Source organism: Syngnathoides biaculeatus, chromosome 17 (genome assembly GCF_019802595.1).
Source record: "Syngnathoides biaculeatus isolate LvHL_M chromosome 17, ASM1980259v1, whole genome shotgun sequence".
Lineage (NCBI taxonomy): Eukaryota > Metazoa > Chordata > Actinopteri > Syngnathiformes > Syngnathidae > Syngnathoides > Syngnathoides biaculeatus.
In genome coordinates, this window is record NC_084656.1 from 12,059,568 (window position 1) to 12,087,262 (window position 27,695).

A 27,695-nucleotide genomic window follows, 5' to 3' on the forward strand; every position below is an offset into this window, starting at 1 on the left:
CAAAGGGCTAGTCCATGGCATCTCCATGGTGATAAAAAGCTGATCGAAAGGCATGTGGGCATATCTGTGGCTGGTGGGTGTCAATCTGCATGTGTGGAATTTGCTCGGTGGGCTGGAAAAAAGGGCTTTTTCTTTTTTCTATGAAGGTATTGGTTGTTGTGTTTCTTTGTATCATAATACACGACTGATCTATAAGGAAGTTGATGACCCATTTTCCGTATTTGGTCGAGACCTCCACCAAAGTCTACTTGTATTTGCTTGTTTAGTTTGTTGTATGTATGAGTTACTTGTGGTGCACCACTTCCCCACTTTATTTTTTTAAATAAATCAATAATTTTCCACAGGTTAACTGTTCAGGATCATCTTTCAGACACATCCGGGCCTTTGCTGACTTTAATCGCAAAGGAGTAAAATGTTCAAATTTGGCTCCATTGTCAATACAGTATACTGTACGTGTACACCACTTACAGTAAATCTTCGAAACAGGCAGTGATCTGGACAAATGTGGCACTGAACAATTTTCAGATTTTTTTTCGCTTGGGTCACAGTGGAAGCATTCAACCTTCCCCCAGAATCCGAATGGTAGAGCACTGCCTGTGTATTCCCATCACCTTATGTCATTCTACATGAATGCAAAAGTAGCCTGTTAACTAACAAACTGTCAAGTGCAAATGTTCTGTAAAGTGGACAAACGGTGCAAACTTGGCAAAGGCTGGTGCTCGATCGCGCGCCATTGTAGCTGCATTTTCAGTTGTCAAAAAAACCTCATCCAAACATTTTCCCGTTTCTTTACTTTTGTTGTATTCAGTCTTCATGTAGCAGCATCACGTGGCATCACCGATTGCCTAGCTGCCCTCCTCTCCCATGGCGCAGACCCAACAGTGGCTGATGCTGCAGGTACGTGTTGTACTATATCGACTGTATTGTGGCAATAGCTGCACTGTACTTGGTTGCCACTTGGCTACTTGTACCACAAATACAAGTGTAGCTGAACCGCATAAAATGCTATTACACGCGCTAGTACTCCCGTGACCCTTGTGAGTATAAGCAGCTCGGAATATGGATGGATAGTGACTATGACAGTATAATCCTATGGATTTATGTACCCATGAAAACTAAAAAATAAAGTTGTACTAATAAAGTGATGCCTTGACTTACAGTATGAGTGACCTGACTTCAGAATTTTTAAAAGAGAAAAAGCTATTGTTTGTTTATTTTTTGTAATTCTAAAATCAAAATATGAGCACTAGATGGTAGCAGTAAACTCAACTAACATCACAGCAAGCCGCAGTTCGGCATAATCACGGTTGGGATGGTTCATTTTCTGTGAACTCGTTCAAAGTTCAATTCACCAATCCAAAAATAAACTAATTCAGCTAATTGTTCATAATTTAAAATCCTGAAATAAGTTCACAATTCCCAAAATGAACTGGTTCATAGTTTTTTCCTTTGTTTTCCTAAATGTACTTTTACTGTGACAGTAAAAGTTGTATTTTAGGAGGAAAAAAGTTTTAAAAAAGTTGTATTATGATGATGATGTTTTTATCTAATAATGACATTTTGTAATGCATATACTCTTACTGATTGATTGATTGATCACCAGGTTTGAACCCGTTACACCTAGCAGCCAAGAACAATCACGCTGAATGCTGCAAAAAGCTTATTCAGGTAACTTCCAATAGTTTGAGACACGTTATTTGTTTAAAGCTATTCAGGGAATTAACAACCATGTCTGGGGCACTGCAGAAAATGAGCCCCCTCCCATATCACTCAGACAATCTATTTCCTTTCCAGAGCAAATGTCCCGTTGATGCAGTGGACGCCTCCGGAAGGAGCGCTTTGCATCATGCTGGTAAGTGTTCAACAAATATAACGTTTGTTTTATTGATTTATTGAGGATGAATTGTTGGACCAGGTCGTGGGAAAAAAAAAAATATATTTTCATTAACTCTCAACTCATACGGTCGAAATAATCTGCCGTTCTTGGAATTAGGTGATTAAATGGAATTTATTTGCAATTCACTGAATGCAAAGTTTGTGGTGTAGTAGTAAAATGATTAATGAATTGTAAAATAAATTACTGGTCTCGGATCTTCTCTATTTAGTTGGATTATTGGAAGGAAAAATCCTCTCCTAATTGGTCTGTCAGAAATTATTGTAATCCGCTTCTGCAATCTCTAAAGAATGCTGCTATTATAAATGTGTATTGTCTGTCTCATTACGTCCCCAGCGCTTGGTGGGAAGCTCCAGACTGTCCAATTTCTGTGTGAAACGAAAACTGCTATCAACCTCAAAGACGCCGTACGTACCTTGTCATTTCTTCTTCCTATTTTATGGACAGGCACGCCTGTGGGATGAAATTTTTGTCATCCACTTCCACTGTGTATTCTAGATCCGTTTCTGAAGTTAGGGAAAGTATAAAGTAGCAAGCAATAAATCACAGTGCGCCACAGCTGTACTCCTAAATTAATCTTTCATTTGTTTTTGTGTATTTTGAGTAACATCGGTGCGTGCCTTGCATGCATGCATCTGCGCTAGAAGGGTCAATGTACTGTGAGAACTACTCTGAAGCCGCAGACATGTGGTCTCCTTCGCAGTGGCGCTCCATACCTGTGGTCTGATCTGAGTGGATGGCATGATATTTAGTGGATGTGTGTGTAGGCCCACAGTTTTAAATAAACACTCGCAAAGTTATTGAAAGATAAACAAGGTCATGTGGTAGGTCTCACATATAGTTTGTCGGATCCGTAGACGTGAATGGAAGACAATGTAACTATGGACTATCCCACCTTCTTCAGGTTTTCAGTTGCATACTTTGAAATACAATGAAACCCTTCCAGAATTATTTTTGTTTATATATATAAATCTTAAATCAATTTGATCTAAAATATGTAGAAAAAATGTCTTTCAAAACTGAAGTCTCAATTTTACCTCAGTTTTTTTTTAATATTCTAAAAAGATCAGTCAGCTTTTATTTTTTTTTGTTTTTATTAAATGAATGTGCGACTGCATACTTTCTCTGAGTGGTTAGTTATGAATGTGTTCTGTGAAAAATAACATTCCAGCTACAAATGTTGAGGTTTAAACTTAGAATTAAACAAACACACCCAAATCATAAAAACCGTTTCTGTGAGAAGCAAAAGTAAAATACTGTTACTCATTCATCACATATGTACTTTATTAACCTCTATAAATCAAGTAAAAAATTAACAGAAGCTAGTTGAGCAGCATAAGCCCATCTAATCACGTCCGGTTGCCCGTGTTCAACGTAGAAGAACAAAATGATTCAGCTCTTTACTGCCAAGAAAAAAAGATTTCTACAGAAATTGGAGCACAGACCTGCTGAAGTCTTTAACCGGGCTCTGAGGGCGCTACTACATAGTTTTCTAGTCGCCGCATGCATGCGTGCGGAAGGCTTGTAATCTAAAACACGACGTGGCTGTTGCGTGATACTCTTTTGCCCTTTGCAGCTGCACATGACTGTCACCCTAATGTTTTAATTGTAATCTGTTCCGGATCAAAGCTTCATGACATAATGTGACGTGTTCCTCATAATCGCAATTTTTACTACCCTTGTCCCTTTCATAATTGTATACTACAACAAGCAGTAGTGCCAGCAAAGTTCAGCAGGTGTTTGTGTCCCATAAAGGGATTGGAACCTTCAGGTCGTGATTCTCAAAATATGTAGTGCTACTTAAAAAAAAAATAAAAAAAAAAATCACAGAATTAAATGTACAGTGTGCGTAAAGTGTGGGACGGTGGTACAACTGGTTAGAGCATTGGCCTCACGGTTATGAGGACCCAGGTTCAATCCCGGCCCTCGCTGTGTGGAGTTTGCATGTTCTTCCCGTGCCTATGTGGGTTTTCTCCGGGCACTCTGGTTTCCTCCATCCATCTGTCCATTTTCTTAGCTGCTTATCCTCACAAGCTTTGCGGTAGTGCTCCGAAAATTAACTCATGTGCATTATGTTAGTGCAGCTCATTTATTGTTATCTTTTGAGAACAATTCCGACAAACATTTCGGGGAAACTTTAAAGCCACCCAACCCTACTACATTTGATGAAATACGTTTAAGTTGTACATTTACTCGGTGGGGGGCTTGGTGCCAAATCATTGAAGAATACCGGTAGCCCTTTAAATTTCCATCACTTTGGGCCTTGGTTTTCCTTTGGCCCTTCGTTACTTACTACAATCCCCTTTGTTAGATGAGTTTACGCTCCAATCCACTTTGGCACGCCAGTGAAGTTGACACTTTAAATCATAAGCTCTTCTCAGCATGTTTACTGCATTCACGCACCCCAGGGTCACAGTCAAAGGTTAGCGGTGCATTTGGCACATCTAAGTTTAATGTTAAAGGGGCTGCCTGCCATTCCTGGGGGGTGGAGGTGGGCGTGGGGGCGAAATACATTCATACTGCTGCAGCTTTAACGCTCTGAGTAAGAAATGCGACAGAGGCCAGAGTGGAAATGCACTGCAACACAATCCATTCTGTGACTGCTGGTGGACTACCAAGTAGTTCTGCTCAAAATTTCCAATAGGAAGTGATGTATAATGCATTAGTTCCAGGCTCCAATTTTTGCCGTTATGAAACATTAACTTTACAGGCAATGTTTTCATATTCCTGAATGGTCACGAAGTATAAAAAGAAGTTAATCACAGTATATTCATTCATGCATGTTGAATCATGCTGGCGAGAGTTGCAATTTCAAGTTTACTCGGAACCCCATTCAGACTATTCTTCCTGGAGTCACTGCTACACCAGGCAATCGCAAGTGGGACTGGGTTATTATAGAAAAAATAACAATGATAATTATTTTCACTGACATTGAAACCATGATTAATAAATGCGATTATTCAAAACGATGCATTTTCAAACTACCCAAACTTTGTTTTTTTGTTTCACACTCACCCAATTGACGTCAGACTCCTACACGTTGCGAAAACCTGCTTTGCACAATATCATCCTATTCCACGTGTTGCACTGAAGCGACTGGTTGTTAAGAAACGCTTTTGGCCCGGGGCCGCCATTGGGTCCAAGCACGTCTTCAGACGGGTTCTTTTTCGTTGGTTTTTGCCACTTTCTTCTTCAAGGTCAGCGGACTGCAGGCATCAAATTGAGAACTGAATTTTTTCAAGTTGAACAACTCCAGGAGAACTGAAACGTTACTTCCGGTTCCAATCGGTAATCACTACTTTTGGGGTCAACTTTGGAGGTTCCACTGTGTTTATTATCAGTACTTTTATTGTAGGGATAGATGTTTTCTTTGCTCATCCCCACTTGGGCATTTGCGTTTGGTGCCATGACGCACTCAGCCCTTTTTTCACATCATTCTGAGAGTTCTCTCACCACACAGTCAGTGAACATACCATTCATGTCTAATGGTAGTATCCAAAGTCCAAGTCCATGTCCTGATGTAACTCAACGACTTACAATATATAGAGGGCTTGTGTTTGCATCCGGATGGTGCTTATTTCCTTTTCTGCATCTGATGTCGGTACTGCTGTTGTTTTCCCTAAAGGACGGGCGCACCCCTTTGCTCCTGGGAGCCAAAAACGGCCACGCCGAAGTGTGCATCACTTTGCTAGACTGCGGCGCTGAACTCAGCACTTCTGACAACAGTGGCAGGTAGGCAGGAAAACAGAAGCCAATTCGCAAACAAAGACAAAAAAAAAGCAAGGTCTTGTGCACAGTGCTGTGTATAAAAGAGGTTCTCACTTTAGGGTCACATCATCACACATTTCAAGGTTATTAACAGTATGTGCCATACGATTGTGTTCACGCGACACAAAAAGGCACATTCAGTCATTCCCATGCTTACTATTTTTCATGTAATTGTTTGACACAAATTGCCCAGAATTTTTTTTAAACGTTTCCAGGTAACAAACAGCAAAACATTAACTAGTTTTGCCATGCTGGATAAGACACAACATGTTACTGCTGTACTTATTTTTTTGTCATCAAATAGTTTTACATTAAAAGCTGAATAGCAGTTTTCATCCAAATGTTTATTGTAATTATTATGTAGCTACTGCAGTAGCATAGGTTAGTCATCGAGGCTGCGTTCCATAACCTACCGCTAATGGGCAAATTTGGATTATGTCAGCACCACGGAAACTGAACTTCATCAATAAACAAAGTTGCAAATGGCGTACCACACACACACACACACTGGGGTGCACTGGAAAGTTAAAACCCATTTTTGAATCTACGTTGCAGGACGGCGTTAATGCTCGCAGCAGAGTCCAATGCGGTGGCTGTCGTCGAAGTTCTGGTCCACAGGGGGGCGCACCTGTCCGCCGTGGATTTGCACGGCCACGATGTCCTGCACTACGCCAAATTGTCCACCAACTGTGAGGTCAAAGCTGCGCTCACTGCTGCTTTGACCAGGCAGCTCCCTGGTGAGACGCATACACGGGATTAATAAAGAAAAAAAAAAAGATGGCGTGTTCAGCTCATCTAATTAATTTGCAATAGAGTAGAGGATATACAGTATAACTGAATAATGCCTTTTTTTGGTATCAATTCAGAGCAACACTGCCATCTGTTGGACACCCTCAGTCATGTTGCTTTTGGATGCGTGAATGAGTTGATTTTTTTAGTTGAATTTATTCCTTTGACACATTTCACAGATCCCAAGTCTCCCAGAAGTCCCACGGTAAGAAAGTCACTAGACCTACAAAACTATGCATTTAGACATTTTTCCACAAATCAATGAGAGTGAACTGTGAGAAAGAGCAGCTATTGTTTTCACTAAATCTCTAGATTTAATACCAGTGGGAGTGTTCATTAACTCAAAAGATGAGTTTAATTGGGTTCAAGTTGTGAGGTTCAGGATGCAAATCTTGACTCTGGCTTTCCTTTACAAGCTCTCCCCATGTTTGTGTGCGTTTTGGCCGGATACTCCGTCTTCCTTCCAGATTTTCAAAACATACTTCTTAAAATAACTCAGGACTCTAAATTATCCATAAATATTAATCAGAGTATGCCCTGTGATTTGCTAACGATCAGTCCCCTTCCAGTTCATTAATGAAGTCCAATAGAAAAATAGATCAAATTTTTTTCCTCGGAAATAAATGATCCGTTTTGTCTCGCATGCAATGAATCCATTCTCAAAGCTTTCTGTCCAATTCCTCACTAACTTTTTTTTCCCAGCCAAAATTCTTCAGGTCAAAGTTGAAATGTTTCACAGTGTTTTAGAGCGGAATGGTCTGCGCTTCAGACAGCAACAGCATTTAAACTCGAAACTTAAGCTATACAGATGCCATGTCTGCAGTGCAAGTTGTGTCTTTTGCTAAAGGCCTCGACTGTGAACCTCTTGACATATGACGATATAAATCATATATACTATTAAAGGTTTTGCTGTCACCCTACGGCTTTACCCATTATTCTATTTGTGCTGATTAAAGCGGATGCCACCATCCCAGTAAACATGTACATTAAAAAAAAAATATCATGGCCACATTTAGAGGACCTCTACAGCTTTCTATATTAACAGTCTCAGCTTATGTAAATCTGTTAGTTGTGATTAAAAGAAACGCAATTCTTATCACTCAGTCATTGAAGCTCCTTGAACTAACCACCACTGATTCCACCTTCTCTCTTCGCTCTTTGCTGACCCCTGTAGCATGATCAAGTAGCTAAGCTAAGTGATGAAAGGATCACAACTCCCAAAAAACGAAAAGCACCTCCACCTCCTATTAGCCCACTGCAGGTAAATGCATGTCTCTGTACGTTCGCATGAATCAATGTCCTGCACTCTGTATTACTTTACACGCATTTGTATACTCACTATAGTAGTCTAGCCTATTTTCTGAGTGGTTCTCAAAACATTTGAACAGCCGTTTCTCAAAAGCAAGGATCAAATATTCTTAGTTTATAAACCCATTGTAATCAAAATAAGCTTTTGGTATTTGTTCTCCGCAAGTGTATTTATTATTTTCTTTTTTAGATAAACTGACTTTTAACTCTGTCCACCTTCAGAAGTCCGGAACATCATCTCCTTCAGTTTCTGGGACCCCATCATCCAACAAAAGTGACACTCCAAAGGGATTCAACTACAAGGTAATGATCAAAATCACCAGAAATTATATCATTAGGTGACTCACCAGCCATAACTACAATAACGTGAAATGGGACAGTTTGGGAATTTCCAAGGAAAACTATCATCTGTAACTCATAAAAGAAGTGCAAAAATTAGGGGGACCTTTGAATTTGGATCTCACTAAGCAAGTTGATGCAGCATCTGCAGTGATGCGGGCTTTGTATCGGTCCGTTGTAGTAAAGAAGGAGCTAAGCCGAAAGATGACCTTTCAATTTACCGCTTGATTTATGTTCCTACTGTCACCTGGTTTATGGTCATGAGCTGTAGGTTGTGACCAAAAGAACAAGATCCAAGATACAAGCGGGCAAAAAGATTTCCTCCAAAGAGTGTCCAGACTCTCCCTTAGAGAGAAGCTGGGTCATCTGGGAGGGGGTCAGTGTCGAGCTGCTGCTCGTCCGCATTGAGAGGAGCTTGCTGGGGCATCTGATTCGGATGCCTCCCGAACGCCTCCCTGGCAAAGTGTTCGTTTCGGGCACATCACACCAGGAGGGGACCCCGGGGACGGCTCAGGAGATGCTGAAGAGATTACGTCTCTCACCTGGCCTGGAATTAGTTGGCCTTGGGAGAGGGAAGTCTGGGTGTAAAGCAACTGCCCTCGTGACCCGACCACAGATAAGCGGTAGAAAATGGATGGATGGATAGTTTGCGCAAGTGTACTTAGGTAATGTTTGGCGAATGATGGACAAATATCACATCACAAAACTACCGTAGAGGTAAATGAAAAAGGTACCCAATGGCATGGAATGTAGTGAACGAGAATACAGCAGAAGAGCACCACAAAATGTCAATGCACAACGAGGTTCCACCTCTACTCCCTCTTATCTTTTCCAAATCTCCACTCCCACTCCACTTTTTCTCACACCCCCACCGCTCCCTCCCCTTTGTTCTTGTGTGGAAGGACGATGAAGTCCGAGAGGACTTCGAGAGGCTGCGCAACAACCAGAGAACCATGCTGCCGGAGACAATGGACGACTCGAGGGACGACGATGAAGTGGAACCAAAGGTTATAAAAACACTACATTAGCTTTTAAGACAACACCGTAAAACAAGCGGGGGGACACGTTGTCCGCCTAAGGAGTGACATCATATTGTTGAATTTTTCTTTTTACAGTATGTTAACTAACATGTTTTCACATTGTTGATGTTAGATATGAAAACATATTTGTATAGTTGATTTATATTACCTTTTCAATGTGTTTGACACTTTTAAAACTTTAAACCTAGATATTGCAAGTTTAGCGCCAAGAGATATCTGTTTGGAGTTCAACATGTTCACCTTCAGCATTCTTGGAGGAGGTCTCACCAAATCCTACACGTCAGGACCTGTTTTGTTGTTTGCTGACTTGCGAGTGGTCCTGCACTCATACCTGCTCAAGTGTCTTCACCTGGAAATGTATATGATGTGTTGTATGCACTGACAGGTCCCGCCCGGTGTTACGGTACCCGCCGCTCTTGTTTCAGCCCTTCAAGCTAAGATTACTGCTCTTACTCTGGAAAACCAGCAACTGGCCAGCAATTTAAAGGTAAGTGGCCCTTTGGACAATAAAATGCTCACTACTTTTACATTGCACCGTACTAGCTTGATTCAGATCTTCATGCCTTGTTTTAGGTTTTGCATTGTTTATTTTCTGCAATTTCCACAAATAACAACAATGGAGCAGATGGATGCCGATGTTCTATTTGCTCCTCTATATGGGTGTTGCCCATGTTAAAGAGACTTAACTTTATTTGCGAGCACACACATGGCAACAAAAACAACAGACTGCTGCAGCAAAATGGAGACTGTGGATATAATAAAGCAACCAAAAAATAAGCTACCACAAGAAACTCACAAGCCTACAATCAGGCCGAGTTTGAGCATTTTCCCTCCCTTGCAGTCATAATCACCAATGGCCCGATTGTCATATGAAGGATTATCCTGAGTGATTATCCCGTCGCATGGGGTGTGTTAAGAGTCTAGTTTCCCAATCTGATCTAATTGGAAATGGTATTGGCCAACAATCGTAAATGTGCCTACGGCCCATTCGATCACCATCCCATATCCAAGCAGATTCATTCATGCACTCATGTAGAAGCGGTGACCCCCCCGGTAATCTTACCCTCTTTGCCACAGCTCCCAAAATGTATCTGTGGGTGGACATACATTCAAAATCAGATCCTTTCTAAGCCAAATATTTTAATGTTATAAGGTGACTTTGAAATGATAAAGTCTTTTTGTATCAGTTTCGTTAGCAGCAATGTTAGCATGTAGGGTTATGGTTGTGATTTATTGCAATGAGTCCTCAGATGATGCTAAGATAATGAATTTGCTTGATGTATAATTTGTTATTAGCAGGGTACTAATCTGAAACCCTGGATGACCAGGGGCTAGAAGTAGTACCATGTTTTACTATTAAAAAGTAAGCAAACAGCAGTTACAGTTTTGCAGACCCAAGTAGGTACCATGCGCTGGGAAAAGAGGCAAACATGCACTTTTTTTTCAGGGTTGTTTATGTTCAGTTTCTGATTCTTGTTTGCAGAAACATCCATCTCTCCAAGCAAACAAGGACCTGAAAGAAACCAGCCGTCCCGGCAGCATGACCTCTAACTCCTCCTTCCATTCCACACAGGATGACTTAGAGCTAGCAGCAGCTGTACCTTCCACCGCCCACGCACCGCGGGAGGACGGAATCAGGGAGGAAGGGATAAGCGGGAGCCAAGAGGAGACTCGACTGTTACGACAGGCACTCGAGAACGTCCAGCTGAAACTGCTGGAAACCAGAAAAGAGAACCGCTCGCTTCAGGCTCTGGTGAAACCTGAGAAGAGCACAGAAATGGGCCAGGGAGAGGAGGGACTCGTGAGAGGGAAAAGAAAAGAGGAAGAGTTGATTGAGAGTCTGGCGGAGCTGCAAGCAAAGCTGACAGACACCCAGGAGAGATACCATCAAGCTGTGGAGGAGGTGGAAGAGTTGAGAGTGCAGATGGTAGGAAAGGTGGCCGACCAGCGACGAGCGTCTGCGCTTGAGCAGGAAGTTAACCAGCTGAAGGCGCAGCTCGTCCAGACGGGCTGCGAGCACGAGAACGCGGCTCAAAGATTGAGACAGCTGGAGGAGGCGCTGTTGTTGGCCGAAGAGGAGAGAGCCAGCGCCAAAGAGAAAGAGGGGAGGATGGCAAAGATGGAGGAGCTGTACAAGGAGGCGCAGGAGGAGATTAGGATGCTCCAGGTACACATCTTGCACCATTTAGCCATTCATTTTTGACACCACTGAGGCAGGGTGCACCTTGGACTGGTCGTACTGTCGTTTAAAACATCACCGCAATGAATTCTTGGTACCCTTACTGCCTTTTGCTGATTACATTACTAGGACCGTAAGAGTGAATAGTGCACATTTTTATCTTATTAAATCACTTGACAGTTCAGACTATAACCGGATGGGTTGACATTGTTCATGTCATTCAAGTAGGGCATGCCTAAGAAGCACTTGCTTGTGTTGTTTGTTGATAGTGACCTCAGGCGGACATAAAACACCTGCACGTCCACCTAAAAACCATGCACTGTTCACAAATGGACATTTAATAGTTAACTGCTCAACCTGTTTAAACTCAGTTGCTAACCAAAAGAGTAGCAGCTGCAGACTTTAAGATCAGGTGTGGAGATTCAGATGTAAACCAGTTGCTGAGCAAACATTTTGTGAAAATGTGTGCTACCGCTACATAAAACACATTAATTTCGTAGTCCTAATTCTTCCACAGCCCATCTAGTCAGCTAAACAGGTGAGACTTGGTCATTTAATGATGATTGTTGACAAGTAGTCAAAATATATGCCAACTTGACATCAAGAAATAGCAATGACAGAACAAAACCCTGTTGTAAAAAGAATTGAGAAAAAATGTCCAAAAAAAGGATTTTTATTCATCGCCATCCCTCACTGTAAATTAATCCAATATATGTTGTCGTTCATTAGGAGGCTCTGAGGGGCACCGTTCCTGTGGATGCTGCGGCCAAAGATTTTGAGGAAATGAAGTCTGAGCTCAACGAGGTCATATGCGGACTCCAGCGTCGCCTGCTGGAGTTGTCGCACTCCTACAGCGAGACCCGGGCTCAGCTCGGTGCCACGCAGAAGCAGCTGGCCGAGAGCAACCGGGCGCCGTCTCCGCCTTTGGAGGAAATGCAGCTGGAGATGCAGAACCGACTGGAGGAGATGCAAACGCTGCTCCTCGACACGGAAAAAAAGTACTCTGCAGCGCTGGAGGAGATCTCGCAGCTGAGGCAGGAAGCGGAGGTTCAGGCGCAGAGTTCTGTAGCCCTCGCTGACCACACTCAGGTGATTTCGTCTTTAGGAAACGCCATCAAAGAGATGGAAACTCAATCAGAAGAACTGAAAGAGCAACTCCGCCAGAAGACCTTGCAATTGGATGCCCTCCAGAACAGGTGAGTGAAGCAGAACCCTTTACAATGGAAACTCCAAAGAGATCAAATAGGTCCCGGGTTCAATCCCGGACCCGCCTGTGTGGAGTTTGCATGTTCTCCCCGTGCCTCTGTGCGTTTTCTCTGGGCACTCCGGTTTCCTCCCACATCCCAACAACATGCAACTTTAATTGGACACTCCAAATTGCCTCTTGGTGTGATTGTGAGTGCGGCTGTTTGTCTCGATGTGCCCTGTAATTGGCTGGCAACCATTTAAAGGTGTACCCCACCTCCTGCCCGTGGACATCTGGGATAGGCACCAGCACTCCCGCGACCCTCGTGAGGAGAAGCAGCTGAGAAAATGGATGGATGGGTATTGTACAAAGCAGCCAAACCTTTCTATCATTGAAAACTTCCATTTTTTTGTTTATAGTTACTGATCACTGGTATCCTTGTGTGGTGATATCCCATAAAAAATGGGGAAAAAATAAAGTTACATTAAAAACAAAATACTAATAATTTCGATTCTCACATCACATGTGAAGATGGTTTCAAATCCAAATTGAACTTGGGTGAGACATACCTTTCCAGAAAGTGTTGCTTAAACTCTCAATTCTACGGCTTTGGAGGCATTCCGCTCTATGTGTCAACATGTGGTCGTTTACATAAAGGCTGACGGTGGAGAAAGACGGCACCTTGGAGGATTCAATGTCCGGCGAGGAGCACGATAAAATGAGAGAACAGTTGGAGGGCGAGGTGAACCACCTGACGCAGCTCCTCCAAGAGGCCCTCAGGAAACAAGATGAGATGGCACTGGAGGCGGCTGATGCTTGGCAAAAGGTGAGAGGGGGCCTCAAACTGTTGGAAGCATGTAGTCGATTTTTATAACTGACAGCCATTAGGTGGCGAGTGCAGGCCAGTGACTAACAGCCATTTTGTTCCAATTGAAAGGCGCGGGACAATAGAGCAGAGCGGGAGGCCATACAGGAGGTTCTGACGTCAAGGGAGAAGGAGAACCAGAGCCTGACCTCTAGGTTGGCTGAGTCCCAGGATGCTGTGTGTCAGCTCAAGCAGCTGGTGGAGAACCACGTGGCCTCCGAGAGGGAGAAGAACAAGCGAGTCAGTCACTTGGAAACAAACAAGGCTTGTTGTTGCTTTGTCGGTGAAAAAAAGTGAAGCTAATGCATCTTGTTCATCTCTCCCAGATAGACGACCTGTCCCGGGAAGTGGCCAAGCTAAAGGATGCCTTAAATAGCCTATCACAACTCTCGTACAGCTCAGGGTCACCCGCCAAGAGACAGCAGCAGAACCAGCAGCTGGAAGCATTGCAGCAACAAGTCAAACAACTGCAGTACCAGCTAGCCGTAAGCTTTATTCTACGTTTAATTTCACGTGACATTACAAAATTTGTACTCCCTCACTCCTATCTTACTCTGTTTAATCACAGGAGTCCAAGAAACAGCACAATGAGATCGTGTCAGTCTACAGGATGCACCTTCTCTATGCTGTCCAGGTACTACGTTCTCTCATTTCTATTCTTACGTTCAACGATGAATCACTCAACGTTTTTGCAGTCAAAACCTTCACGCCATGTGAGAACATCCCGAAAGATATCCACATTGTTCTATGTTCAGTGTATTATCAAACATTCGTCCCCTTATTTTATATTCTAGGTATAGATTAGATCTACAAATCATTATAGATCAATATATATTTCCACATCCATCTGGAAATCTTGACAACCTGAACGGACTAATCACACCACCTAAAACGGTAACCATTCGGGAAGAGGCTGCAGTTATCCGCCTTCCTTGTAAATCTGTAAATAAAAACACAGTATTGTCACCCCAGGAAATTAACCCAAAAGGGTTCCACAAACCATCTCTTTTAAAATTGAAGCTGGTACTTTGACATGTTGCAATATTCCATGTCTTCAGTATTGACTATTTAACTTTAGGATTTGTGATTGTAGATACTGAACAGGTTTAACACTTAGTGTTTTCTGAGTAGATCTAAAAAAAATAATAATAATACCCTTAACACATGGCAAAGGAGAGAAAAAAGCTCAAATGTGGCTCGATTGTCAGTATGCGTTTAACCTGCTCTAGTTGACTGTTTGTGCTTTGCGGTCTGCTCTAGGGTCAGATGGACGAGGATGTGCAAAAAGCCTTGAAGCAAATCTTGATGATGTGCAAGGTGCCAAATCAAACCAAGGAGGCCTGCTGAGATGCACTGAGCACGCTCCAAAGCCAACAAACCCAAAACAAACACACTGAAGTCAAGTGCTGCTGCCAACGTCCTGCGAGGCTGCATGACAGCGTGCCTCTAGACTTACAAGGTCTACTTGCAAAGTCTCAGCTAGAAAATGATGACGAACCAAGAGACCCAACATTCATTAAAGTCAATCGACAACCCCACTTCTTATCTGTGCATACGCAAAGTACATTTTAAATCTCACATTGATGCACGAAAGCAGCGATTACAATCTTGTTCTGTTACATTGTGTATAAAAATTAAAGCCTTATTGGTGCTGCCATTTATAGGGTCTATTTTTGCATGGGCTACATCCATGTTATTTTTACTTACTGTCCAATTGTTTAACACTTTCCTTGGTACAATCTAAATTATTTTTGCCCTGATAGCAATGGATGGGAGATTGTGGCCACATCTGCATGATGATATTTGTATGTTTTTTTTTTTTTTTTTTACAACACTAAAAATGTATTTTTGTCCAAGTTACTGTATGATAAGAGGAAGCTCGTGTTTGAATGTGATGCTTTTAGTCATCCGATGTAACAATGCACTATTTGGTCTACTGACATGTTAACTCGAGTTTTTATTCATGTCCTTTTTTTACATGGTAAAGGGTTGAATATCAAGTGTCATAAAAAGATGGGCTCATTTAATAGATCTTGTGCCTGCACTTATTGGTAAGACAATTTATTGTGGCGCTGAGGCATCTGCAGTCCAAATGAGCTGTTAAATGCCATATAATAGTAATTTGATCTCCCAGCTCCATCTCATCATATTTAGCGTCTGCAGCACTTTTATGTAGTATATATCTCCTACAACGTTCACTCCTCCACCCTCTTTTGCCTTAGTACTGTGCCAAGAGCCATAGAACTTAGCAGGTGATTTTCTTCTTGGGTGTTTTGACTGTTAGTATCTAAAAAGAAACAAATCTTCCTGATTTCATTCTTATTTCTCGCGTGCTGCTCAGGAAGAATGTTAACGAGACTCCTGACAAACATGTTGGGTAGTGAGAACATTCGTTTTGTTGTTGTTGCTGCATGTTATGCTTTGTTCAGTGTCGGAATACCATCGTCCATCAGGACCTCTGAAATATTTTGTAAGGGAAAGAAGGAAAAATGCTTGTTGTTTCTTTGCCAGCAGTTTTGCGGGGATGTACAGTTGGTTTTTGTGCTCTCATTAATAAACTTAATATTAAAATAGTACATCTTTCACAATTCACATTGTGGTTAAATGAATTAAAACAAACAATGATTATAATACACGTTGCTGTAAGACAGACCTCTGTGCAAATTTGGTCAATTTCATATTTTTTCAAAGACCTCTACTGTCCCAACATGGGGTTGTTATTTTTACAAATTGTGCATCAATAGAAAAAAATGCTTGATCTCGTCTTTCCACAATCTTTGGGGAGTTGGTTGATCTGAGTGGGGTGACGGGGCACAGATCACACCTGCCCCAACCCCATCTCACCACACTCCCATCAGTCTCCCCAAAGTTTGACACTCTACCACACATTATCACGGTCCAGGGAGAATGGTTGTCGGTTGGGGACCTGGTAACCACAGTAAAAGGTTGGGAGAATGGTTCTTCACAGGTCTCTTGGTTGGGCTCCTGGGGCCTGATCCACAATTCTACATGGCCATTTGGCTGAACGGGACAAGTAAATAAAAGAAAGTGTAAAAAAAAAAAAGAAAAACTGGCAGCCAACTCTTTCCTGTCAATATGAACGGTGATCTATAATTAAATGCAGGAAAAATGAGGACGGCATGACAATCATGGGTTGGTAATGGCATGAGATGACCACGAGATGGCAACATTTACCAACTCCTGAATAATTGCCGTATGTTGCGGTGACCCCGCCTGCCCCTAACTTCGAGAATCAGTTTGAACCTCGGCTCCAGCCTTCATTCTGGTCGTTGTGTTATCCCAGTGATTGTGTGGGTTTTCTCCAGGCACTCTGATTTCCTCCCACATGCCAAAAGCATGCGTGTTGAAAACTAAGTATATCTATCTAGTATATCTATCTTGACTAGCAAGTCAAAATATTTGTTTGTCAATACTGGCGGGGCTAAAGCTTACCTGTGACATTAATGAGGAAAAGCGATACAGAAAACGGATGGTTCTCCACTTAATTATTCTGGCAACTTCTACTGATTGAATCAATATACTGATGTGCTTCGTGAAAAGATACAATGATGAACTTCAGAAGCATACTAAATGGTACGCTCAGCCTGTAAAAAAGAAAAAAACTGCTACGTTAGTCATCCGGTTGTCCATATCGCTCTTGAGCAGTTCAAAAGTCCCTGCAACGCTTACTAAGGATCATTTATCTTGTCCTCTGTTTCCTTGAACAAGTGGGACTAAACGACTTGGTTTGCCTTCCTGGTACTGTGTCCTGCCCGCTGGACACAGACATACACACACTTGCCCGCGACATGCACTTTTGTCTTTTCGCGAGAACTTCCTGTTCATCGTGCCTCCTCGGTCCCACACATTGAGGCCTCAGGGTGCTGGGTGCTGTGATCCTAATCCATCAAAGGCTAACTCAAACTCACAACGCAAAAGTGGACAAACGTCAGAGAAGTGCAACTAGAAAAATGGCGATGCTCCAAAACTAAAATTCATAATTATACTGTGTAGTGAATAACTCAAAGGAATTCTACAGCTGCACTAAAATTCTACAAATAATGAAGTCATGAAAATACAAGAATTTAATCATAATCTCAGGATATTAAAGTCGGAATTTTTCAAGTAAGTTTTTTGTGTGGTGGGGAGTAAGTATTCGCATGTAATGAGATAACGTAATTAAATTACAAAATATATGACCAGTTCAGGATGGGCGGCTTGGAAAATGGATGGATGAAGTAAATGCAATCCATTAATTTACAGGGAGAGTGTGTAATTAAATGACAGATACTTTGGGAAATGCTCACGACTTGCCGAAAAGCAATCTCCATCAATGGCTCGGGTTACATTCCGGAACACTCTCCCAATAAGTCAAATCTTCATGACAGAAATTCCCTCCATCCATCCATCCACTTTCTGAACCACTCATCCTAAGTAAGGTAGTGGGTGTGCCTATCTCATCTGACTTCAGGCAAAATATGGGGTACACCCTGAACTTGTTGCCAGCCAATTGCATCGTAGATAAAGATAATAAACCATTCGCACTCACACTCAGATTCATACCTACGAGCATTTAAGGGCCTTCAAATAATCTACCATGCTTGTCTTTGAAATGTGGGAGGAAACCGGAATACTGGTACAAAAAAAACCTGACCAGATTTGAACCCGGCTCCTTCGAACTGTGAGGCAGATGTTATCTGTGTTAAAAGACATTTGTCCTTATTTTAAACCATAAAATCCATGGATTTTTTTTCTTCCAGTTTGTATCCACTGCAGAGGAAGTGGCAAACAAAAAGGTCAGCATTTTGGTTTGTTTTGGTGACTGAAACCAGAACTTACGGTTGAGTTATCACAGCTGCCACTGAATCTTGCAGTTTTTTTCAGCCAAGTTGGGATTTTAAGATTCTACTATTCTTCTTGTTGGCTAATCATTTGTTTATTTTCTGCATTTCTTAATAATGACATCATCCATGTTCAGTAAATATTGTTGTCTGATTCTCACTGAACTGCGTCACAGCGTGACATGTGCATCACTAAAGTTAAGTGTTGTCCTCTCATGACGCTTGAAAGATTTGACACAATTTCCTCTAAATGTGGGAGGAAAAAATTAAATGTTCTTATTGTTGTTTTGGAGCTTATGTGGGACATATTATGAAATATTAACTCAATTACTTGCTTTGAAGTACTGTAGTTTGGTCTCTGAAGTGGCTTCCCACCGAGTGTTAAATTAAACAAGAAAACGTCACAAATCTTTTTTAAGATACTTGTTTCAGTTGTAGTACATATTGATATTGGAATAATTTACCTAATAAAATGCTTGTATTGTCTTAAAAAGATCCCATGCCATCACATCTTATTCTTTATTATTATTATTATTTTTATAATTTTTTATTACCTTGGATCAAGTTTGTAAAATAATTTGATTTGAAAATGCCCAGCATGCCCCTTTTCAAGCTATTCAGTTTGGTCTATTTCACCAGGCGGTTGAAAAACACGGATTTCTGTTTATAGTCTATATGGAAGACAGCTTCGCTCTGATTGGCCATGAGGGTTAGGTAACCGGTATATCAAGCATTCAGAGTGGCATCGTATTTGGATCATTTGTTGTCGGATCTTCCTTTCATTGTGAAGAATAATTCACCAAGCATTGGAATGTTTACCCGTTCATAGGGAGCCTGAGTGGAATTGACTGAGGGGCCGAGGAAAGAAATAAAATAGATGAGGATATTTAAAGAGGCTGCCCTGTGTTCCCATTTACTCCAACAAAACCGGTGCACAGCCCACATTCTGGATCACTGTGCATTTGGAAGTTGGGCCTTCAGTGGAGATTTCTACGATTTAATCCAAATTAATACCACTACAATCGCTTTGTAATGATTAAAAAACAACAACAAACAAATGTGCAAAAATGCAAAACAATGGCACCCAACCGTAGTTGGAATCAAAATTTCTTAATCGCGTGACACAAACCTAAGAGAAAAACCAACATCTGATGGGTATTATTAAAAGTATCAAAGTGTGTGCAGATGGCTACAGTGGTGCCATTGACTTCTTTTTCCTTCTGGACACATTTGTGTTAGCAAATTGCTAAAAATTGTTGCAGGGAAACTTTGCTTTTGGCATGAGGCCTTTGGGGAACGTTCGGGTGTGTTGTTAAAATACAAAACCACATTGTCTGAACCAAATTCTCACTGCCCTGAACCTACTTAACGTTTGGTTACTGTTTTGGTAGAACCTTGAGCACTTTTCACCAAGTCAGACCTAAAATGCAAGCATATTTTCATCCATTAAAGCACATTTTGCACAATGATGCACTTGTGTTGCATAATGGTAAACACAAGCAAGGAAAGATAAAATTAAAGTACAGGAGTCTCAACATAAACACACAAATTAAAACTGATCACACTTGTGGCTAATAATGTGAAGAAAAGATATAAGTGGCAGTCGAGGGAACACTGGTTGTTGAAGTTTCACTATGGATGGAGACAATTCCAGTCAGAGTGCAGGAGTAAGTGGAGGTAGATCTTTTTTGTGAGGTATACAATACACATTTGTCATCTGCCTTATGAAAGTATAGTTGGCCTTTTTGAGCCCTTGCCTACAAAATTCTCATGAGACCATTTGGCCCTTTCATCACTTCCCCACACTGCCCACATCAGTGGTTTACCAACATTACTAACACATTTATGTTTCTTTCTAATATGACCACACTTTATTGTGGAGTGATTAAATACATAATGTGTGCTACATGCTGCAGCTATGTTGGGCCTTCCTACCTTGACCACCAAGTAGTCAGACGGGTTCAGTTTTTATACAGCGTGCAGGCCTTGAAACAGGAGCCTGGTCGAGGTACACACACAAGAGATGAATGCAGCTTAATTGCTGCAAGATGGAACCTGGCCTGCAGCCCACCCTGGCCCACAAATACACTCACAAACCTTTTTTTAGTGTTACTAAAAAGTAGAGGGGGTGGATTTGTACCCCACATAAAGGAGTCGACTCAAAAATGTCACAGACTTTTGTTTATTTGCTGCCAAAAGACAGATTTGTAATGGAGAATGCATTCTTAATCAAACCAAATCAAAATATATGTGCAGCGTTTCCAAGAGGGTTTTAAAGACAAATGAACAACAAACTCATGGATCAAAGATGATATTAATGCAAACATGCCTGATTGATCTACATTTGGCTCATGGTACAAGCTGATGAAGCATTACAAAACAGACATGATGAGAGGCACCGCAGAGGGAGGGAGATTTTGGCCTAGTCTGAAACATTTAAAAAAGAAAGAAAAAAAAAAACACCTAAGTGAAGTTTAAGTGGGATTTATTCTCAGTCCGAAAACAAAATACAGAGGATCAAGAATACTGCCAACTATAAAAGTGCGATGGGTTTGATTGCAGTTCATTTGTACACAGAATTATGCAAAAAGTACACAATCAATTTTCATCACACTTTGGTGAGGCAAGACTCAAGGAAGAATGTATTCAATTTTGGCGAGGAAAGAGGTACAACAAGAATATACTTTATTTTTAAATTCTCTGTGTCGCAGCCCACTTGCACTGAGCCTAGGCAGATACTGCTTCATTCACGTGACACTGTGTGAGTCTGAGAGAAGAACTCCTACTGCTTTTCTTCGTCAACTTACATTTTTACATTAAGTTTTATCTCCATTTTTTATTTTTTGAGACAATTTAGAATATTTGAGAGCGGTTTAGCCTTGTTTACGAGGCTTCGAGGGTCCGTGAATGCACTTCCTGTTTTCAAACAGCAGCGAGCTGTCTGGCTGCGCTGAATCGATTGTCAGATGTATCATTTATCCGCCGACATGAGTGTTTGTGTATCTTTGAGCATTTAATTTTGGAAAACTCGGAGGGCTTTTTGGACTGTTTCTTCCACTCGTTCAACTTCACAACACTTTTGTACAACGTGCAGCGACTAGAGTGGCAAAAGTGGGCCTCACTGCTCACTCACCTTAGCAGAACACTCTTGCTCCCCGGGAAAAGGAGGCGGGGAGGGGTGGCGGGGGGAAGAACACAGAGAGCTCACCGGACCATATCCCAATTTTTGTAGTACCGGGTCCCATGAGTGAAGGACAAAACAACGAGGACAGTTGGATGGGTCAACCACAGACGTGGAGTCGGGACATCCTCGCAACCGATGAGCCGAGCGAGGTAACTAGCAGGAGCAGGGCTTGCCAGCTTCTGTAATCCACAGGCGAGAGACTCAAAACGCCGTTGCGAGCCTTAGTAAATGACGGCATTCCAACAACAACCAAAAACTAACAAGGACAAAAGGAAGCACTGGCAGACGAAGCAGCGGATATGTCCACATCCACCAGCCTGGTGTTAGGAACAAGACCAGCCATCAAGATGCCTCGTTTTTCAGCAAATATGACAGACTGCTGCTGAGGATATCAATCCTAGAAACAAAAACTCACAGTCTTGAAGTCTGCTGGATGAGAATGTAAATCGACAGTCGGGGAATGAAAGCACTCTACGGATGTCTCAAAATGGTGAGCAGAAGTGCGCTAACAGACAGCCATTTAGCTCAGCAAAGAACACAGATGTGGACTGTCGAAACAGAAACGGCCCATCCAGCAGTTCTCCCTGGAATTTACTGGGAGCAAAGCCCAAAGACATCTAAAAGGGATGACACAAGACCAGCAGATTACCGAGGAATCCGCCTGTCCTGCGTTGAGGGCTGCCTCAACCCCGAGTGAGAGGCCATGGATGTTCGCAACTGCGAAGAACAAGAAAAAAAGAACGTGAGCCAATGGAAAACATTGACATCAGAAAAACAAAGATATTTGAGCCATTTTTAGAAGACCCCAGTCAAAAATGCCCCCCGACCTCCCACCACCACCACCACTGAAAGGTAAGAAATTGTATCATACAGGAAAAAAAATGGGCCCACAAACGTTAATAGTTGGTGATGGAGCTGTTAAGAATGTGAAACATTTTGCAGTGAGAAGAACACCACAGTACTGTGTTTTACCAATGACACGGTATCTGATATTTCTCAAAAATCCTGGAAATCATCAATCTGCACCTGACTGAAATCTGTCATTATACTCACAGAGGCCCAGGATGTTCTCAAGGACCAATCAGAGGTGCTGAAGCGAGATTTCATTGGTCCCCTGACAAAAGTGCAATGTTAGGATGTTGATGTTTTTATTACCGAACCTCTCCTACTTACATGATTTGGAGATGAAAGTTTCTCAAGGCATCATCAATTATATAAGTGGCTAAGTGAAGTGAGGACAACATTAACTGTGAATTTCATTGACAATTTCTGTTATTTGGGAGTGCAGACATCTTGACAAGACAGATAGCGTCTGTCTAAATGGACAAGGGGTTAAGTTAGTGGCTGTCAACATTTTTTTCCTATGGACATTATTCATTGGCCCAAAAGAAAATGAGTGCCAATGTTTCCACGGGTGAAAGACGAGAGGATGCAGTTTTTCCCAAACTATCGGAGGAACAAGAGATCAGGCGACATGAGGTGCAGATGAATTACTCGATATCATCCAAAAAGTCAGAGAAGGAAATGTCAAATGAGATGAGCCAGCACTTTCACTCTCCACACCTGCCCCAGTGGACCTCGGCCCATTGTAAAAGTCAGTCTCTACTAGCCTAAATGCCATGTTACGTATGACAGACAGGGTGAAGACTATTGTTAATGTTAGAATCCAGTCCACACCATGCCAAGATCTTCCTGCCATCCCCCCTCGCCTGAAGCCACCGTCCACTACAATACGAAGTGCCCCTCCTAACGAGGTAAACGGGTTTTAGCATTTTTCTTTCACCATAGCAACTTTACATCATTACATTGGGACTAAATTCACAAAAACGTGGTTCAAATGTTCATAATTTGGACACCCTTTATTTCGAACATGCAATCTCTCCCACCCCCCCACCACAAAAAAAAAAAAAATCGTAATCGATAATTGTTAGGAATCAAAATCGCTAAGATCCCAACAACGCCCAACCCTATTGATGAGTCGGACCGAAAAAATTTATTCATTTTGCGCACATGTTCATCACTGCACATGTACATCACTCAGTGACCAACCTGAGGATTGGAATAGCAGAAGGCCCGGTGATTTCATTACCTGGCTCTTACTGGAGGCCAAGAAGCCTAAATTTTCAGTCGCCCTCTCGTTCACTGTGGCCTCCCAACATCAGGTTCTGATGAGGATAACTGGAACCATGTGACTCCATGCTGGCTTTCCAGACCCATGGGACAATATTGTGTTATTAATGACTGAATTAGAGACAAAAGGAAAGGAAACTCATCCCTTCTCAAAAGGCTCAGGTGCTTCTGAAGAAGTTATTATGCGACCATATTATGTCTGTGTTTGAAAATCCCCTCAATCTCTGAAGAACTGCCCTTTTTTGTGGTTTTATCATTTCTTTTATCATTCCAAAATTAATTGGGGAATGCTTTACATTTGAATCTGCTATTGTTTCCATCTGAAGAGTTCATCATAACAATCAAAGGTGGCTTGTAACGGGTAACAGCACAGTGAAGAAAACTGCTTGGTCAACCAATTCTGAGAACCGGGATTCGAATCCCAGCCCAGCCGGTGTGGAGTTTGCACGTTCTGTCTGTCTCCATGTGCCCTGCGATGAGCTGGGAACCACCCGGTGACAGCTGGGATTGGCTCCACTACTCCTACGACCTTACTGAGGATATGTGGCTCAGAAAATGGATGAATGTATGAATGGGAGTAGTTGTCTGAGTACTTTAAATGCACAGTATTTTTTACTTTTAAGAGTATTTAAGAGAAAAAGGATGGATATTTTTACTCTGTTACAATGATCGTCATGTCGTTTGCTACTTTTATTCATCCATTCATGCGTGTGCACATCTATTTTTAGACACAATTCTTTGACTTCCGCTTATGGTGCCAGTTGCGCCAATCAAACATGAACACTGTTATTTGATTCCAATTCACCAATCAGACAGCACAAGGCAGTCACATGACCACATACATAGTGTGTGTAAGGCAATCAAAACTACTCATTTTGAATACACAAAACAAAAAGTTCCATGAGTGTATTTACAGAAAAAAGAAACAGCTGTCATGCAGCTCTTTAATGTGACTGGCCAAATTTGAATATTTCAGATCAATTCTAACTTGAGAAAGCACCTTGTGGTAAGTTGCAGATGATTTTGCTGTTGTATTGGGAGAGTTCAGTTCCCACTAAGTGACAGTGTGAATGGTTCTCCATGTCTATTTGTCCCCTGCATCTGACTGGCGACCGGTCGTAGTCCGTTTTTCATTCGAAGTCAGCTCACCTCGTGACCCTAACCAGGATAAGTGGTGTTGTAAATGAATCTATGTATGGATGGTCATGCTGATTCCAAAAAACCTATTGATTCTTGCTCAAGTATACACTGTATTTGGATGACTAATTTTTACTTTTACATGAGTCATAGTATTCTAAAGTAATAGTACTCTTACAAAAATAGAATGCATAGTTAGCTACTCCACCCACATCTGGTAATAACTGGTTTAAATATAAATTAAAGTCTATTAAAAGTCTTTTTGTGGTATTTTCTAATGGGTAAGCCGGCTCTGCATCCATTTATGAATGGCAGAACACAGGGATGTCGTTTAAGACACTTCATGCAAAGTGTACATTTATTTATTTTCGAGATGAAAAAAACCAAGGACCCCATCTATTTTTAAGAACTTTTGTACACAAAATTTTTTAAGAAAAGAAATAGAAAGCTTTCTTCCGGAAATATACCGTCAACTCAAGGGCTCACATCTGCCACTGACTCTCACTGTGCTGATTTTCTCACTGTAAAATGACATGACTGTCTGGCTCTCTTTCAGGGATATTGTAATGAAAAATACATATAACATTAGTCACTTCAATGTCTATACAAAAAAATAAATATGAGCAGAGAAGGCATCATCCATGCACAAAGTTGCGGAAGTGTCATTCGACATCCAAGTGGTCACCATATTGGCTGCACCTGCTGCCCATGACGTCCACATGGACATTTGCCATTGAAAACACGCCCCTTCTGATACAGAAGCTCTTTTTGAAGAAGAGAACCTCACAACTGAGTGAAGTTCCCAGGGCAATATTACCCTATTGCTTGAATCCATATTTAGATGTAATACGGATCAGGGCCAAGCCACCCCCCAGGCGATCCACCTCCACGCAGCGGTGATAAACAACCCACGCGAGCCATGACGATGCCACGGCCAAACCACATCCCTGTCCGATCCACTTCTGTGGTGGAGATGAGCCACCGCCGTCCAGCACCGCGACGGCCGACAAGGCATTGGAACCCACGAAGCTCTCGTCCTTTGCACCTATCCAATCCTTTTTTCATGACGAACCGGGTCTCTTGGAAACTTATGAAGGGTAAATCCATCCTCCCGAGTGTTCGAGCAATATCCAGCAATGCAACGAGCCGGCATTTTGGCGAACAAAAAGGAACAACGAGCTCCCTTCCCGAGGGTAAAACTGATAGAAAGAAACGAGTCCACTTGAGTGCAGTACTGCCTATAATGTCACTTCCTGTTTCTTGCCGAAAACAAATCCATGGAGAGGATTTTCATGGCAGGAGTTACAAAAAGCCATATATGTCAAAATCATGTTTGTGGTGAAAAAACGGATGGGTCCACACCGGCTGCTGTTTTTTTTAATAATAACATACTAAAAATCATCCATTTCATGACAGTGGCACTTTAACCTACAACTAATTTATATTTTGCCATGTGTCTCCCCCATGCAGAAAAACAACCATGGCAGAGTTCAGAGTAAAGATGGGAAAAAACGTACAACTTTTTATTTTGTTCAGACTGTTGACTAACAGTCTCATTGAATGGACAAAAAGATCAGCTTACACTGAACTACATTTAGGTGGTCTCCTGGCCTAACGGCTTATTTTACTCCCCTTTTCCCCTACCCACCTGCATCAAACCCCCATGGTCCCCTATGATTCACTTTGCATCAAAGTAACGGAAGCGACATTCAGTGAGTCAAAGCACCAGAAAAGCCTTTGCCTTGACTTTATTTGTCCTTGCTCATTCTCACCAAACCAACACACACATTTACATACACACACGCACACGCGCACGCGCACACACACACACACACACACACACACACACACACACACACACACACACACACACACACACGTGTACAGGACCACACAAAAGGGTCCGTCAGTTTGCAGCCAAGTGACAAAGAATTTACAGGCGCGATATAAGGACTCGTGAGTGCGAAAGAGATGAAAAAAAGCTGCAACACTTGTCTATGAGTGGCTTATTAAAAAGGTGAGAAGTGAGTGCGGTGTCTGGAGGAGGGGGTTATTTGTGCTCTTAAAAGTGCACTTCAAAGCGAGGCCAGTGTCAGACCTGAGGGGCAAGAGAGTGGGAAAGAAAGATGAAGAGAGGAGGATGAGGAGGACCAAAAGATACAGATGACGGTGAAGGCTCGGGGGAAGCCTGTAGCGGGGCTCCACTCCACCATCGATGACTGGATGTTGAGAAAATTGAGGAGCGGGACCACATGAGAGGGCCGACACAGGAAGGATGTGTGGGACAAATTAGCAGCATTGATGGAGCACAAAACAAGAGACCAAAGAAGCTACAGGAAATATTTACGACATGCGCCATCCATCATTGGAACTTTCAACGTTGTAAAACACTCAACGGCCACAACATTAGGAACACCTGCACACACTAATGAGATCCGAATACATGAGCCCCATCAAAAATCCGCCCTTTAAAAGACAGGGGCCAGTCTTAGCACCCATCTCTTTTGCACCCAACATGCTTCTACTTAAGAGATGTCATCGACAAATTTTAAAGTTGTATGCAGATGACCTCCAGATTTACTTTTCTTTTCATCTTGACAGTGCACATGATATAGGTGCACTGCATTATTGCTTGACTGCAATTATTGGCTGAATGGCTCACAACTCGCTTCGCTTCAGCGAAAAACTAGTAATTAATTGTTACCCCCGACAGCTTGGCTCCTAAAGTTGACAGCTGTTTGGAAAATTTCGAAAAATATGCGCCCCTGCGTAAGAAACCTTGGGGCCATATGAGATCAGGCCACGATTTTGTTGATCTACAAATTAAAACTAAACAATTCCGCGTTTTTCTACCTAAAATATAATTCTAAACTTGCACAGACACAATAATTTAATAGTGAATTGATGAGTTTTTCAGTTTTCAACGATGTCTTTTGGTTGTCTGGATTTTTGGGGCGGAGCTAGAAACAAGTTCAATTCTGCACTTGGTCATTCTTGCATGGGTTGGGCATCCTTTGTATTTCAGCGATTCCAGT

General features: G+C 42.0%; 1 protein-coding gene across 3 annotated transcripts in view; it reads left to right on the top strand.

Annotated features, from left to right (window-relative positions):
* Positions 1-15,192, top strand: part of rai14 (retinoic acid induced 14) — a 38,609-nt gene extending 23,417 nt beyond the window's left edge. The window contains exons 4-21 of one of the 3 annotated variants that reach the window (XM_061801449.1): positions 809-897; positions 1,604-1,668; positions 1,795-1,852; positions 2,231-2,301; positions 5,520-5,626; positions 6,218-6,399; positions 6,631-6,656; positions 7,626-7,712; positions 7,982-8,062; positions 9,001-9,105; positions 9,524-9,625; positions 10,622-11,305; positions 12,047-12,513; positions 13,161-13,329; positions 13,441-13,608; positions 13,695-13,853; positions 13,937-14,002; positions 14,629-15,192. In XM_061801449.1, coding sequence (XP_061657433.1) covers positions 809-897; positions 1,604-1,668; positions 1,795-1,852; positions 2,231-2,301; positions 5,520-5,626; positions 6,218-6,399; positions 6,631-6,656; positions 7,626-7,712; positions 7,982-8,062; positions 9,001-9,105; positions 9,524-9,625; positions 10,622-11,305; positions 12,047-12,513; positions 13,161-13,329; positions 13,441-13,608; positions 13,695-13,853; positions 13,937-14,002; positions 14,629-14,715 — 2,773 coding nt within the window. In that variant the 3' untranslated portion in view covers positions 14,716-15,192. The remainder of the gene's footprint in view (positions 1-808; positions 898-1,603; positions 1,669-1,794; positions 1,853-2,230; positions 2,302-5,519; positions 5,627-6,217; positions 6,400-6,630; positions 6,657-7,625; positions 7,713-7,981; positions 8,063-9,000; positions 9,106-9,523; positions 9,626-10,621; positions 11,306-12,046; positions 12,514-13,160; positions 13,330-13,440; positions 13,609-13,694; positions 13,854-13,936; positions 14,003-14,628) is intronic. The other 2 variants (XM_061801451.1, XM_061801450.1) reach the window with 2 other exon arrangements.
* Positions 15,193-27,695: the final 12,503 nt, after the last annotated feature.